This window comes from Papaver somniferum, chromosome 1, assembly GCF_003573695.1.
Source record: "Papaver somniferum cultivar HN1 chromosome 1, ASM357369v1, whole genome shotgun sequence".
Lineage (NCBI taxonomy): Eukaryota > Viridiplantae > Streptophyta > Magnoliopsida > Ranunculales > Papaveraceae > Papaver > Papaver somniferum.
Window position 1 is genome coordinate 234,274,330 of NC_039358.1, and position 13,276 is coordinate 234,287,605.

The 13,276-nt window shown below is 35.4% G+C and overlaps 2 protein-coding genes across 4 annotated transcripts; one reads left to right on the forward strand and one right to left on the reverse strand.

The window, feature by feature from the left end:
- Window positions 1–762: 762 nt before the first annotated feature.
- LOC113319336 lies at window positions 763–4,513 on the reverse strand. 3 transcript variants are annotated; one of them, XM_026567605.1, is made up of 4 exons: window positions 3,990–4,513; window positions 2,618–3,689; window positions 1,539–1,769; window positions 763–1,186 (listed from the first exon to the last, which is right to left on the reverse strand). In XM_026567605.1, the coding sequence occupies exons 1-3, from the start codon at window positions 4,444–4,446 to the stop codon at window positions 1,550–1,552; spliced, it is 1,749 nt and encodes a 582-aa protein (XP_026423390.1). In that variant the 5' UTR covers window positions 4,447–4,513; the 3' UTR covers window positions 763–1,186; window positions 1,539–1,549. The 3 variants fall into 3 exon arrangements, with proteins under 3 accessions (XP_026423390.1, XP_026423383.1, XP_026423396.1); XM_026567598.1 differs by lacking the exon at window positions 763–1,186 and having other exon boundaries at window positions 1,370–1,769; XM_026567611.1 differs by lacking the exon at window positions 763–1,186 and having other exon boundaries at window positions 1,638–2,057.
- A 3,290-nt stretch (window positions 4,514–7,803) lies between these two features.
- Window positions 7,804–11,019, forward strand: LOC113272732. The gene is made up of 6 exons (XM_026522532.1): window positions 7,804–8,045; window positions 8,137–9,018; window positions 9,117–9,411; window positions 9,997–10,194; window positions 10,303–10,835; window positions 10,962–11,019. Exons 1-6 carry the CDS (start codon window positions 7,804–7,806, stop codon window positions 11,017–11,019), a joined length of 2,208 nt encoding a protein of 735 aa, XP_026378317.1.
- Window positions 11,020–13,276: the final 2,257 nt, after the last annotated feature.

Below are 13,276 nucleotides of genomic sequence, written 5' to 3' on the forward strand. Positions count from 1 at the left end.
AATATGGTTTCGAGAATTTCCAAAAGGGATAGATGTATGTGTATCCGCCGCATAAAGTCTGTGTATATTTTAGGTACCGTCAAATTGTTTCGAATATATCTAGGTTTACTTCGACTTTTCACCGAAATTTTCACTGTTTGTCTGGCACAGCCGGATTATTTCAGCATATGGAAGGTTATTTGCCAAACCTCTAATCAAGCTAAAAATTTAAAATTCTATATTCCATGGAAGATACTATGGGACTTGCCATGGGATGGTACACGTTACATATCCTCCCACTCATGATGACCCTACCTTGTAAGAGCTTCTCCAATGGAATGTTTGTGAAGATAAATGTCTAAATCCACCTAGGATAGACATTCTTTTTCCTAAAATTCTTTTCCAACCCCAACTTCTTAAATCAATGTGAAGATGACATGGCTTAACTTTTGTTAGACATTATTAAGGTGAATGTCAAGTTTTAGACATTCACCTTGACAATGTCAAGCTATCCTAGTAAGTTTTTACTTAACTAAAATTAATTTCAATATATCAAATACCTAAATTTTAACTCTAATAAAATCTAAAAGTTACTAAAAATATAATTTACATTTAATGCATAAAAAATCACAAACAACACCATTGGAAATGAATTGGTTTTCACCCCTAAATTTAAGGAAAAATTAGAATGAAAATGTCTTGTTTGAGTTGACACGTAGTAAACACACACAACCACCATTAGAGAAGCTCTAAGTAAGAAAAAGCGTAGAGTTTCTACCGCAGGCGTGAAGTAGAGACCTTTTTAGACTCAAGCACTCAACTCCCAACCGCTTCTTCATGTCCCGACAACCTTACATCTAGCGACTAGATAAACATTATAACAGCGAGGGCTGTGTGAAGGAGTCATTACCCCTCCGTGGGAATAAGCATTAGTGCAGGCGGTGGTTTCGTTTTACAGTGACCAATTGCTGCCTATTGTGAGCTGGAATCTGTTACCACTTCCTATTCAAAGTTGATAAATCCGAAACCTAAATTGACAAATCCATTCATTCTAATTGATTGCATTCCAACTCAAATACATGTCTTCAATCCATATTCACTGTTTTTATTCTCATTGTGATCTGAAAGCAAATTTAATTGGTCTATCATGCAGTTCTGTACCAGGAATGGCGTAAAGCTAATGGCATTCAGCAATTAGATCTGGAATCTGCACCGAAACTCAAAAGTTATGAAGAATCATAAAGATTAGTAATGTTGTTGATTATGACACAATTTGCACAGACAATGCAACCATAAATGTACTTTGTCTTTTCACTAGACATCACCAAGTACAAGGGGTAATCTAGCTTTAGTTTCAGTAATTAGATTTTACGCATTTTATTATCAGTCCCATGTTGTTTTTTCTCCATATATATCTAACAAAATAACCTCAAGTGAAACCACCAAAACATGATTTACCACATTCGCCAACTTTCCTTTCCATATTTGTACAAAATTACAGAAGATTAAAAAGAGATGCAAGATTGGAATGATGGGTGCAAAAAGTGAAAGCCACTTACACAACAATCTATCACATAGCGGTTTCATCTCCATGAATGGCAGTTGTAGCTGGAAGGAAATAAGGATCTTTTCCGTTTTGATAAATGCTGAATAACTGCGTCGAGTATCTTCTAGCCAGCCTCTTGCAGTCTTCAACCCCTTTAGAATCGAATTTCTCCAACTCGTTCATAGACTTGTTAAGGTCACCTTCGCAGTCCTCATCCATTAGAAACTTGGCCAAAGCACTACACCTGCTAAGAGAAAATATTAGTAAGGCTAAAAGTGAATGAAAACGAGAAACAAATAAAAGATGTTACTGTTGATTCTTCTCATTCCATTTTGTTCATTGCTCTTCGACATAACTATGCACATTTTGCTGGCTGGCTTTCTGCCCTGTGCACGTGCAGGCACAAGCAACAACATCTGTTGCTCCCACTGTTCGCCTAACAACTACAGATACAAAATCTGGGGAGCCAGCAAATCCTTTATCTGACAATTACGAGAAATCGGCCACTAATTTTTCTGGTGCCACCCAATTCCTTCAATAGTTGATATACAAAGTCCGCAGTCAGTACAAGAATTGAAATTTCATTTTGAGAAGCTATTTGCAGGATCTCCACCAACTATATTGAGAATTAACAACAACAGGCTCACAGTAAAGGAAGGCAGTGCTATATATATTTTGACCAGGACATAAGAAAGGAACAAATGCATGATATGCACATTCCTCTTGACGTGCTTTTTGATTTGAAGTATAAAGGTTTAAGTCTCCAGACATTGTGATATGCAAGTAATAATGCTCCAACTACTGCTCAAATGAGGGTATTGTTTTCCAAGGTAAGGCCAGGTAATAGAGGAATTGTAACATTTATATCATATGTCTAATCAAGATATTACGATAACAACCTAGGAATTCAACAGGAGAATATTAAAATAGACCATCCAATAGATTAAGCAACTGAACATAGACAAGATAAAAAATGTAAACCAACAAGATCTCAAAATTTTGGGACGTTGAACAAGCCACTGTATTTTAACTCCAAAAACAGTAATTTTCGAATTGGAAACGAAGGAAAAGTGTAGAGAATTCTCAACATACCTGAGTGCATCGCTGTTATGGAACAAGCCCTTGTCTGATATTTCGTCTTCACATATCTGCTGTCGATAGAGAGCACAAACAGCTTTCATACACAGCTCAGGATCCTCTTCAAATGACGAAAGCATATCAGCCTCAAACTCCCATTTTATTTCTTTGTCCTTGTTTCTATTCTTATATTTCATCGCCAGCATGTCCATAAGAGCCCCAAGAGAACCTTCTGAATCAGTAGAACTATCAGAATCTTCAGTTTCGCTAAGAACTTCAACACTGTCATCATCTGAGACCAAGTTCAAAAAAGGATTCACACTCATTTCTAGATGATCTTGAGATGATGATCCATGTTGAGATGGTCTCTTCTCAGAACAGCCGAAACCCTTCCCTTCTTCAACGTTTTCATTCCCACTGGATAAACGTAGGCTACCAACACCAAACACATTCAGCACCTTCTCTTTACACTCATGCACATGAGAATCCTTCCTCCCTACACTGCTGGTTTCGGCATTAGTTCTACTCCTGTTGTTTTCATCTCTTTGCTTTCCACCACTTTGAGTAACGTTATTCTGCGAACCACACGCTTCGGACTCTATCTTTGCAGAATCGCGCAATTCTACACATCTCATTATTGAACTTCCCTTTCCACTTCTCAGGACTAGGCTTTCCAACTTCGAAATGCGAGACTCTACAGACCCCTCCATTATTGAAATTCTATTATCCATCCTCAGGACTATGTTCTCCAGATCCAAAATGCGAGACTCTACACTTTCCGCCAAATTCGAAAACAGTTTCCTCCAACATTCAGTTGCATCCGCGGGTGTCCGTCCACTCTCATCTTTAGCAGCAGTCTTTCTAATTTCTTCTACCTCCACTAATTTACCCTGGAGTGTGTTGCACTCCACTTTCTTCTTCTCAAGCTCCACAGACAATTCAGAATACTTAATCTTATAATGCTCCAGACCCTCCAATTCAACCACATTTTCCCTAATTCCTGTCAATGATTCTAGTTTTCCATAGCTTTCCACATTTTCCCTCTTCCTCTTGATATTGGCAGTGCCACCTTCTATAATTGTATCAGCTGGATAGAAAATTCCCAATTAGTTAAGCAATTTTACTTGGACAGAAAATTCCAAATTAGTAAGAGAATGCAATGATTCTTACTGTTCCTTAGGGGGATTTAAAATTAGTAAGAGAATGCAATGGTTCTTACTGTTCCTTTGGGGGATTTAATAAATGAAAACTATAAATTTTTTCTAAATTATGATATTTAATCATGCAAGCAAATGAAATGAACAACGCAATAAGAGGTGAAACTATGAAATTTGTTCATAATTTTAACATAAATCACTAAATTGAAGATAGAATAAGAATTACTCACAGGTATCATCACTAGCATCTGGTTGAATTCCAAGGGAGGGATCATGTTCCTCCATTACCTTCTTCCTCAGTTTTGAGAAATTGGAATCCCTAGTTTCTATAGGTCCTGTACCTGCTCCTCGGTCTTCACCATCTCTACTTCTCTTCTTCTTCTGACGATTCTTATAATAATTGTAATGTTTTTCACAAAATTTGGTCTTAGGAATACTATGATCAGCAGCACCATGACTCATCCTAAAATTCTTGCATCTGGATATACTGGTACCACTACTACCACCTGTGTGACAACAAAACCGTTCATCTGGATTCTTAGTAGAAAAATCTGTAAAATGTTTGTAATGTTTATCACAGTATTGTAGCTTATTATCACCACTAGGCTTCTTGCATCTCCAATGTTTCCCATTGTGTCTTCTGCAAATCTGCTGTTCATCACCACCAGCTGTCTGATGAGTCTCCATCTCCAACTTTTGTGCCCTAGAAGTGAAATCAGATCATATCACTATACTTCTTCCAAGTGAATCTACATTCTAGACATTATTTCACTAATGAAGTAGTAATGGTAGTTGGTGGTTGGTAGTTGGCCACTTTATTACAAGAATAAGCCATTATTATTATGTCATGGGTGGAAGGTACTAGCAGGGGTATTTTTCTAGTACCATACCTCCAGTCTTTCCGGTGAGTCAGTGCTTTTTCCAGTACCATACCTCCAGTCTCTCCGGTGACCAACGACTAATTACCTAAACATCATGGAACTTCCATAGGCCTTGAATGCACCCTCCACCTTTCCTTTTGTCAAATCTAATTACCCACATTTTGCCGTTCTGTCCACTCCTTCTTCACTTCTCGATATATGCTACTCCCTCTGTCCGTTTTTATATGTCCTAATTTTTATTTTGGTCTGTCCATTTTTATCTGTACGGTCTGTTTATGGACATATTTTTTCCTTAAACTATCAAATATACTCCTTCTTTTATATAATTATAAAATCATTTTTAATATAATTAATTAAAAATCATAAATATCATCACCATATATAAAGAAAAAATCCATTCAATATTTTTTTATATTAATTTCCATTCCTTTTTTAAATAAAAACATTTATGGGTAGTTATAAAATTGCTAATACTTCTATTTATTCTTACATTGCCTTTTCATCTGTATTAATCTATTTTTCATCTCTTTTCCTAAAACACCATGGAAGAACATAAGCTAGACTATCTAATTTCTTTAACTAGGACATATTTACGATCTCATGAATTGGTGCTGGGAAACGAAAAATATAGAAATTTGTAGGTTTAGAAGGAGTAATTGATTATGGGTACGGGTGGGTTAACATGGCTATATACATGGGAAAGAAAAATTATGACAGAATATTACTTTACAATATTTCCTAAAACAATAATACTATCCAAATTAAAAAATTTAACACTAATAATTTTAATTTTGGTAATAACGTAATATTAAATAGGCTAGTCATGACATTTTATAGGATTTTCTTAATACCTTGACAAAGTCAAAGCGAACTTTTAAAAATGGACGGAGGGAGTACCATTTTTTTTATTCTTGGGACAATTCCTATGGCAACAACCAAACTAAAACTTTTATCGAGCCAGGTAGATGGCCAAACACAATTTTCCATTATGGGAAAAGAAGTGGGCAGTTGATCATCTAGCGCCAGGCCATATAACATCCGCCAGAGTATGTAGGTAAAACTCGGCGTGTGTAGTAAAATCGCTAACAGCTAGTTTTGCAAACTTAAAAAACGTTTATTTTTTTACCTCTATAAATTACCACAATCTTCAAACAATTCACTCCCACCAAAATTCACTTCTCTTGAATTTTCTCTTCTAAATCTATTTCAATATTTTAGTTTTATTTTTGGAGAAATGGTTGAAAAGGTGATCACACTCTTTCGCAGAGGAAATATATTAGACTAAAACAACTACTACATAGACGTCAATTCTCGTCCTCATTGGGGTGGTGGAATTCCTTGGGCGATGTAGGGATCGAATCTGTTGAGCACCCTAAGAATGTTGAAATAAGCTTGGAAAGGTGAAAGGTTCGTCGTGAGATACTGCCCACATCGCTAGTGTTCTGGGTTCCACTTCATGTTCAGCTTCACCATTGAGTTTATTTTTGTGATTGTGCACTAATATAGCTACGAATTGTGATACACGACGTCTAATTATAGTGAAACTATGCGACAATCCTACACAATCACGCCCATAAATTTTCCCCGTTTCTACGACAAACATTCTAAAAACTCTTTCCAAAAAAACATTAACATCGAATCGGATATATTCTCTTTGATAGCATCTCTTGTATGAAAAAAAAAGGCTCTAGAAATTTCTAAATCCTCTTGTTGAGTTAATCTATTACCACGAACTCTAGAAGGTATTTTTGTAAATGATTTGAGAGTGAAGAATTTTTGTTGAATTGAAGACTTTTTTTAAGCTCAGAGAAGATGAGTAAAGAGACTAGACTAGAGGTGTAGAATGTGTGAATTTGGAGTTTAAATGAGGAGTATTTATAGAACTAAAAATTATACCCGCTGGATAATAACATTTTTCAGCCGTCCAGATTTAGCCGTTGGCGGTTTTGGACCACACGTTGGCGTGTTAAGAAAAAATGATGGCATTGTATCACACGCCAACGTGTTTGGTTCAAACGCCAGCGTTTTTGCCTCACACGCTGGCGTTTTAGCATCAACCGCCTAGCTGAGTCGACTCGCCGATCCTTCTTTTTTTAGCAGTAGCCTTCCTTAGATCGCACAAATAGTAAAATGTCCTTCTCTCAAGTTAATATGTGTACAACTTAGATTATCATTAGAGCTAGAAAGATGTGGTACATCTTTCCCTGTATCAACTCATCAAGTTGATCCATTATTTTTGTATCAACAATGCTTGTTGATCACTTGAGTTCATATCAACTATGACTGTTGATCCTTTAAGATTTTATCAACTATAACAGTTGATCCAAGCGTCTGTTTTAGTTTCCTTGCTTTACAAGTCTTTTCTTTCCTAGTTTATGTTAAACTCTTTTCTTTTAGTCGGTTCTTGTAAGCCTATATAAAGGCTGAGTCTTCTTGTTGAGAGATAAATCTTATTATTTAATATTATTATTATCAATCACAATTTATCTTGATTGTTTTCAATCAGATTTATCTAAGTTTCTGACTGAACTTAAACTCTCTTCGCATCCCCAGCAACTAGTTTGCTTTCACCACTATGACTTTTATCTGTACCACACTAGTTGGTATCACATACACCGTTTTTAGATTTTATCTAGAAACATATCCTTGAACCGCTTCAGCAACTCAAAATCCAAACTTTCGTTTCAATGGGAGAAAAGTTTACACAAACCTATATTGATGCCCTTCTCAAAGCACTTTTGAAACCATTATCAACTGCCCTCATCACAGATCTTAAGCCAGAAATTGAAACAAGTATCAATTCTATCATAGAAAAGAAACTTGAATCGCATGAACATTATATTCTCAAGTTATTGAAACACACGGGTCTAGATGAGGAAGGTATGCCAGGTTTGAATGATGATAAGGATGTCAATACTGAAGAAAATAAATCAGTAGGAACAAAAGACGATGAAGCAACAAAAGTTAAAAATTCTTTTGTTCAGAATACTTTTATGCCTGAAGAAGTTTCACAATTTTTTAAGTTCACAAAGAAATTTGATAGCTTTCTTAACAGTCCTTATAAGAAACCTGTAACTACGGATCTCGACAGTGATCAAGACAAGGACAAGTTGGAAGATAATTTATCCAAACTTGGGAAGATGATAGAAGGTTAAAATCTAACATGAATTCTTATGGTTCTTTACCAGAATATAAACTGAAAGCTCATATACCCAACTTTCATGGTGGTTTACAAATAGAAGAATTATTGGATTGGTTTTATGAAGTAGAGTCGTTTTTCAACTTCATAGATGTACCTGATTCTTCTAAGGTTAAATTGGTTACATATAAACTAAAAGGTGGAGATGCAGCTTGGTGGGATAAACTCTGTGATGATCGACGTAAACTATCACAAACCTCACTTACGTACTTGGAAAAGAATGAGAGACTTATTAAGAGATAAGTTTTTACCTAGATATTATATGCAACAACTGTTTATCAAGCTTCAAAACTGTAGACAAGGTGCTAGACTTGTTGAAGAGTACATAGCTGAATTGTATAGTTTAGTTGCACGTAACCAGTTGAATGAATCTAAAGAACAATGGGTAGCACGTTTTATAGAGGGTTTAAATAGGCTTATACAACAAGGGATGACTCAATCCGTATATACAATGGTTGAATCCATTCAAAAATCTATTAAGATTGAGAGACGTGTACTCCACATTTCTAGACAAGCATCTCCTCGACAGGTTCGTTATCAACATTGTTATAAAGTTGCAAAACCGTATACTTATCATTATGGTAACCAAAGTGAAAGGGGATCAATAGTCGTTGTTGATCCACACGAACGAAATTATGGTCAACCTATTCTACAACCTCAAACAACCAATTTTACTTCCAGTCAGTCACCTCTTCCTGCAGACACTGCACCTTTGATGAGTATTCCATCTGTTAAACCTTCACAGGTTACACAACGACGAGATGTTGCTCCAACTACTAGAGGTAATAAGTATGAAAAACAATTTCCTCCTTTAAGTAAATCTCCTAATCCTTATTCAAAGTTTCAAGGAGATATATGTAACAAGTGCAACCAAACTGGCCATACTTCTAGTGATTTTCGCAAGTTTCATGCTTACATTAATGAAACTCAAGAAGAAACACAAGTAGAGGATGCACTGGAAGAAGATGAACTTACTTATCTACAGGAACATGAGACTTATGATGCAGATTTTCTTGGAGTAATTCGACCAATATTAATCTTTGAACCATGTCTTACACAAAGACATAATATTTTCAAGTCTCATTGTCTCATTGAAGAGCAGCTTTGTAGCATGATCATTGACAGTGGGAGTACAGAAAATTACGTTTCTGCAAAATTAGTTGAGAACTTGGTTTACCTGTTACTCTTCATCCAAATTCGTATTCAGTTGGTTGGATAAACAGTTCTTCCACTTAGCAAATCACTCATCAGTGTTTAGTGCAAATTTTTTTCCCTAGATATGAAGATTCTGCTTTATGTGATGTTATTAACATGAATGCAGCAAGCTTACTGTTGGGAAAACCATTGCAGTATGACATTCGTGCTGTTCATAATTGCTATGAGAATACTTATACCTTTGTTCATGAAGGTTTTACTAAAGTTTTGTGGCCTCTAAAATCTTCTATATCAGTCAACGAACCAGCAGACAAGAAGACAACTGCATTAGTTGCTACCGTTGTTCATTCTTTAAAACAAACTCATTCTCTGAGATCACATGAATTTATTAAACCTATGGTGGATATTCCTGACAAGGTACAACCTTTATTATCTTCTTTTGGTGGTTTATTTCCTTATGAGTTACCCACTACTTTACCTTCACTGAGAGATTTATAACATCAAATTGACTTTATCCTTAATGTGTCTATTCCTAATCAACCTCATTATAGGTTAAGTCATAAACATCATGAGATATTACAAGGTTATGTTGATGATTTGTTATAAAAGGGTTTGATTAGGATTAGCAAAAGTCCTTGTGCTAGTCCGGCTTTTTTAGTAGACAAGAAGGATGGTGGCCATCGTATGTGCTTAGACTGTGGAGCTCTAAATAGAGTTACTCTACCATATAGATTTCCTATACCAAGAATTGATGATATGATTGATATGATTTTTGGTTCTAAAGTGTTTACAAAGCTTTATTTACGCAGTGATATCATCAAATACGTATTCGAGAAGGGGATGAGTGGAAGACAGCATTCAAGATAAAAGAGGGTTTATATGAATGGTTATTAATGCCCTTTGGTTTATCTAATGCTCCCAGCACTTTTATGCGTATTATGAATCAAGTTCTACAACCTTTTCTTGGAAAATATGTCACTGTCTATTTTGATGACATATTAGGAAGAACATCTTTCACATTTATCTCAAGTTTTTAAGGCACTCCATGACAATTTTTTGTATGTGAACTTAAAGAAGTGCGCCTTCTTTACAAACAGAGTCACTTTCTTGGGTTATATTGTGTCAGATACTGGTATTTCTGTGGATGATGCTAAGATTAAAGAAATTATTGATTGGCCTATACCAACATCCATACGTGAAGTGCGCAGTTTTCATGGATTGGCTTCTTTTTATAGAAGATTTGTAAGGAATTTTAGTACCATTGCAGATGGTTTAACAGATTGTCTGAAGCGTGATATTTTTGAATAGAATGAAGATACAGATAAAAGTTTTAATTTGCTCAAAGAAAAGTTATGTAGCGCTCCAGTTCATGCCATGCCAAATTTTGATAAACCTTTTGAGATACACTGTGATGCTTCTATTGTTGGCATAAATGTTGTATTATCTCAAGATGCTCATCCAATTGCTTACTATAGTAAAAAGAATTCAGATACAAGGAAGAAGTTTTCTACTTATGAGTTAGAATTAATTTCACTTGTTCATGCTCTTAAGAACTGGCATCCTTATCTCATTCACAACGAGTTTATAGTCAATACTGACAATCGGGCTCTTAAATTTTTGAAAACTTCAGCAAAAGTCAATCGAATACATGATAGATGGTTATCTACCATTAACCAATATACATTTTCTATTAAACATCAGAGTGGGAAACTTAATCAGGTAGCTGATGCTTTGAGTAGAAGAGCTCATCTTCTTGTCACTCTCAAACATGAGAGTTTAGATTTTGATTTTTTAAAAGACATTTATAGTGAAGACAAAGATTTTCAGAATCTCTGGGAAAAGTGTGGTTCTTTTACAGGCAGTGTTGATGATTTTCTCATTCAAGATGGTTTTCTTTTTAAAAGAAATTGTTTATGTATACCTCAATGTTCTTTACGTCTACATCTAATCCAATAATTGCATGGCAGTGGTCTTGGAGGACATTTTGTGCGTGCTAAAACCATTGCTTTAGTTGAAGAACGTTAATTTTGGCCTTCACTTAAAAGAAATGTTCAGAAATACGTCCAAAAGTGTATTATTTGTCAGCAATCTAAAGGAACTATTCGAAACACAAGATTGTACTTGGTTTACCACGTACTTCAAAAGGTCGTGATTATATTATGGTAGTAGTCGATCGTTATTCAAATATGGCTCACTTCATAGCCTGCAAGAAGAGATGCTTCCAATGTTGCATACTTATTCTTTAAGGAAATAGTTCGTTTGCATGGAATTCCCAAGACGATTACATCTGATAGAGACACTAAATTTTTGAGCTACTTCTGGAAATATTTATGGATGTTTTTTGGAACTAAACTTCAGTATAGTACAACTTCTCATCCCCAAAAAGATGGACAAACTGAAGTAGTCAATCGTTCTTTAGGTAACTTGATTCGAGCTAAGATTATTGGAGGAAAAGAAAAACAGTGGGATACTTTCCTTCATCATATGGAGTTTTCTTTTAATACTTCAGTCAATAGGTCTACAGATAAGAAACCTTTTGAGATTGTTTATCCTAAAGTTTCTAATATATTTTGGATTTGGTAGTGCTTCCAAAGCTAAGACAATCGAATGCAAAGGCAGATAACATGCTCGAGAAATCTTCACTGAATCATCAAGAAGTAAAAGAAAGGCTTACATATTTGAATTGTTAGAGAACTGCTCGGTCGAACTCGCAAGCGTTGATATCTCAAGCTTGTTGCCAAAACTATAAGTCTTGATTTCTAGTATACTATTAGCTAAGTCTCGGACTAGGATGAAAAGTGTATTTGAGCTCTAGACTCCATGGCGATCATCATAGAAAGACGAAGAACTACTCAAGGAACTGGTGGAACTTCATCGACTTAAATGTATGTGGAGACTTGAACTTATCTGTCAAAAGTCTATCTACTTTATCTCCTATCTTGAGACAAAACTCGTATTGCTATATAGACAATGATTATACACATTTGCTATTTAGAGCCGAGTTTATCTCGCTTATCTATTTATCGAAATATGTGTTGGTAATCTTTCTCTTTTGCCAAGTTCATATTTACTAGTGACGAAAGTCATATTAGTTTCAATTACTTGAAAATCGCTTTTACGAAAAATAGCTTGTGAACAACAACTATATAACGTCCTCAAAGAATGTTTCAATGATTGACACGAGAGTTTAGAATATAAACTTGAAAAGATATAACCATTGTGTGATAACTCATACGCGTGTAAGTCCTTATTCATTGAACCAAAGTATGCGTACTTTGCTGCTCAGGAAAACCGAACTGAAGTTCGCTTACCAGTACGCGCACTGTCGGAAGTTCACATCCCGTGAATTTTTGTTGGAGTTTGTGAACTGAAAACAAACTTATTCCGGGTACTAAGGTCCGCGTACCAATATGCGTACTTAAGTGGGTTAGTTTCTAAAAACGATTATTCATGAACTTAAACTTATATAAACTAAGGAATGCGCACTTGCAAACCGTTGCTATAAAGTCATGAATTGATTCGAGTGAATCAAATTATTTTTGCTTAGATTGTGCCTTATATACTTCTATGAGATCTAAGAAATTGAACAACTCTCTAACTAGTTCTCTTGAGTCATTTGAACTAGTTATGGTTAAGATGAATATGGTTGATATGAAAGTGCTCATATGGCTAACCATTTGGTTAACTACTGTTGAACCAACTAAGTGTACATGTTTGGGTACGGTTACACAAACCTAAATAAACGTGCATTTAATTTGTGTGTAACAAGCTAAGTTTAATATAACGGTTGAAAGATATTACCTTGAATCTAATCAGGTTTTCATCTAACGATGAATATGGAATGCTTTGTTACCAAGCTAACATTGATTGCAAACCCTGATTTTAAAGACTATATAAGGAGAACTCTAGCAACTGGGAAACCTTATCCTCACACCTTCTATGTGATACTAGTTGTATTATCTAGAGTCGATTCTCCTTTAACCTTAGGTTTATATAGAGACCATGTAGGTTAACGACTTGAAGACTTCATTGGGATTGTGAAGCCAGACCCAACTATTTTCTCTATAGTTGCGTGATCTGATCTTGTTGTTTCTGTCGTATTAAGTACAATCATAAGATTGGCTTGATATTGATTTCTCCGATAGGCAAGATATAAAAGTAGTCACAACCATCTTCGTCTCATCGTTTGTGATTCCGCAATATCTTCTTTCGCTAGTCGATTAAGATTATTGTGAGGTGATTGATAATTCTAGGCTGTTCTTCGGGAATATAAGTCCGGGTT

Bases quoted from the DNA above. Each gene is read 5' to 3' on its own strand.
- LOC113319336 (XM_026567605.1), bottom strand. From the start codon at position 4,446: ATGGAGACTCATCAGACAGCTGGTGGTGATGAACAGCAGATTTGCAGA. The intron at 3,690-3,989 runs GTGAGTAATTCT...TTTTCTATCCAG, and splicing joins AGATGCTAGTGATGATACCT to CTGATACAATTATAGAAGGT. The intron at 1,770-2,617 runs GTATGTTGAGAA...TTCTCTTAGCAG, and splicing joins CATAACAGCGATGCACTCAG to GTGTAGTGCTTTGGCCAAGT.
- LOC113272732 (XM_026522532.1), top strand. From the start codon at position 7,804: ATGAATTCTTATGGTTCTTTACCAGAATATAAACTGAAAGCTCATATA. The intron at 8,046-8,136 runs GTACTTGGAAAA...TCAAAACTGTAG, and splicing joins CTATCACAAACCTCACTTAC to ACAAGGTGCTAGACTTGTTG. The intron at 10,195-10,302 runs GTGCGCAGTTTT...ATTTTTGAATAG, and splicing joins TACCAACATCCATACGTGAA to AATGAAGATACAGATAAAAG.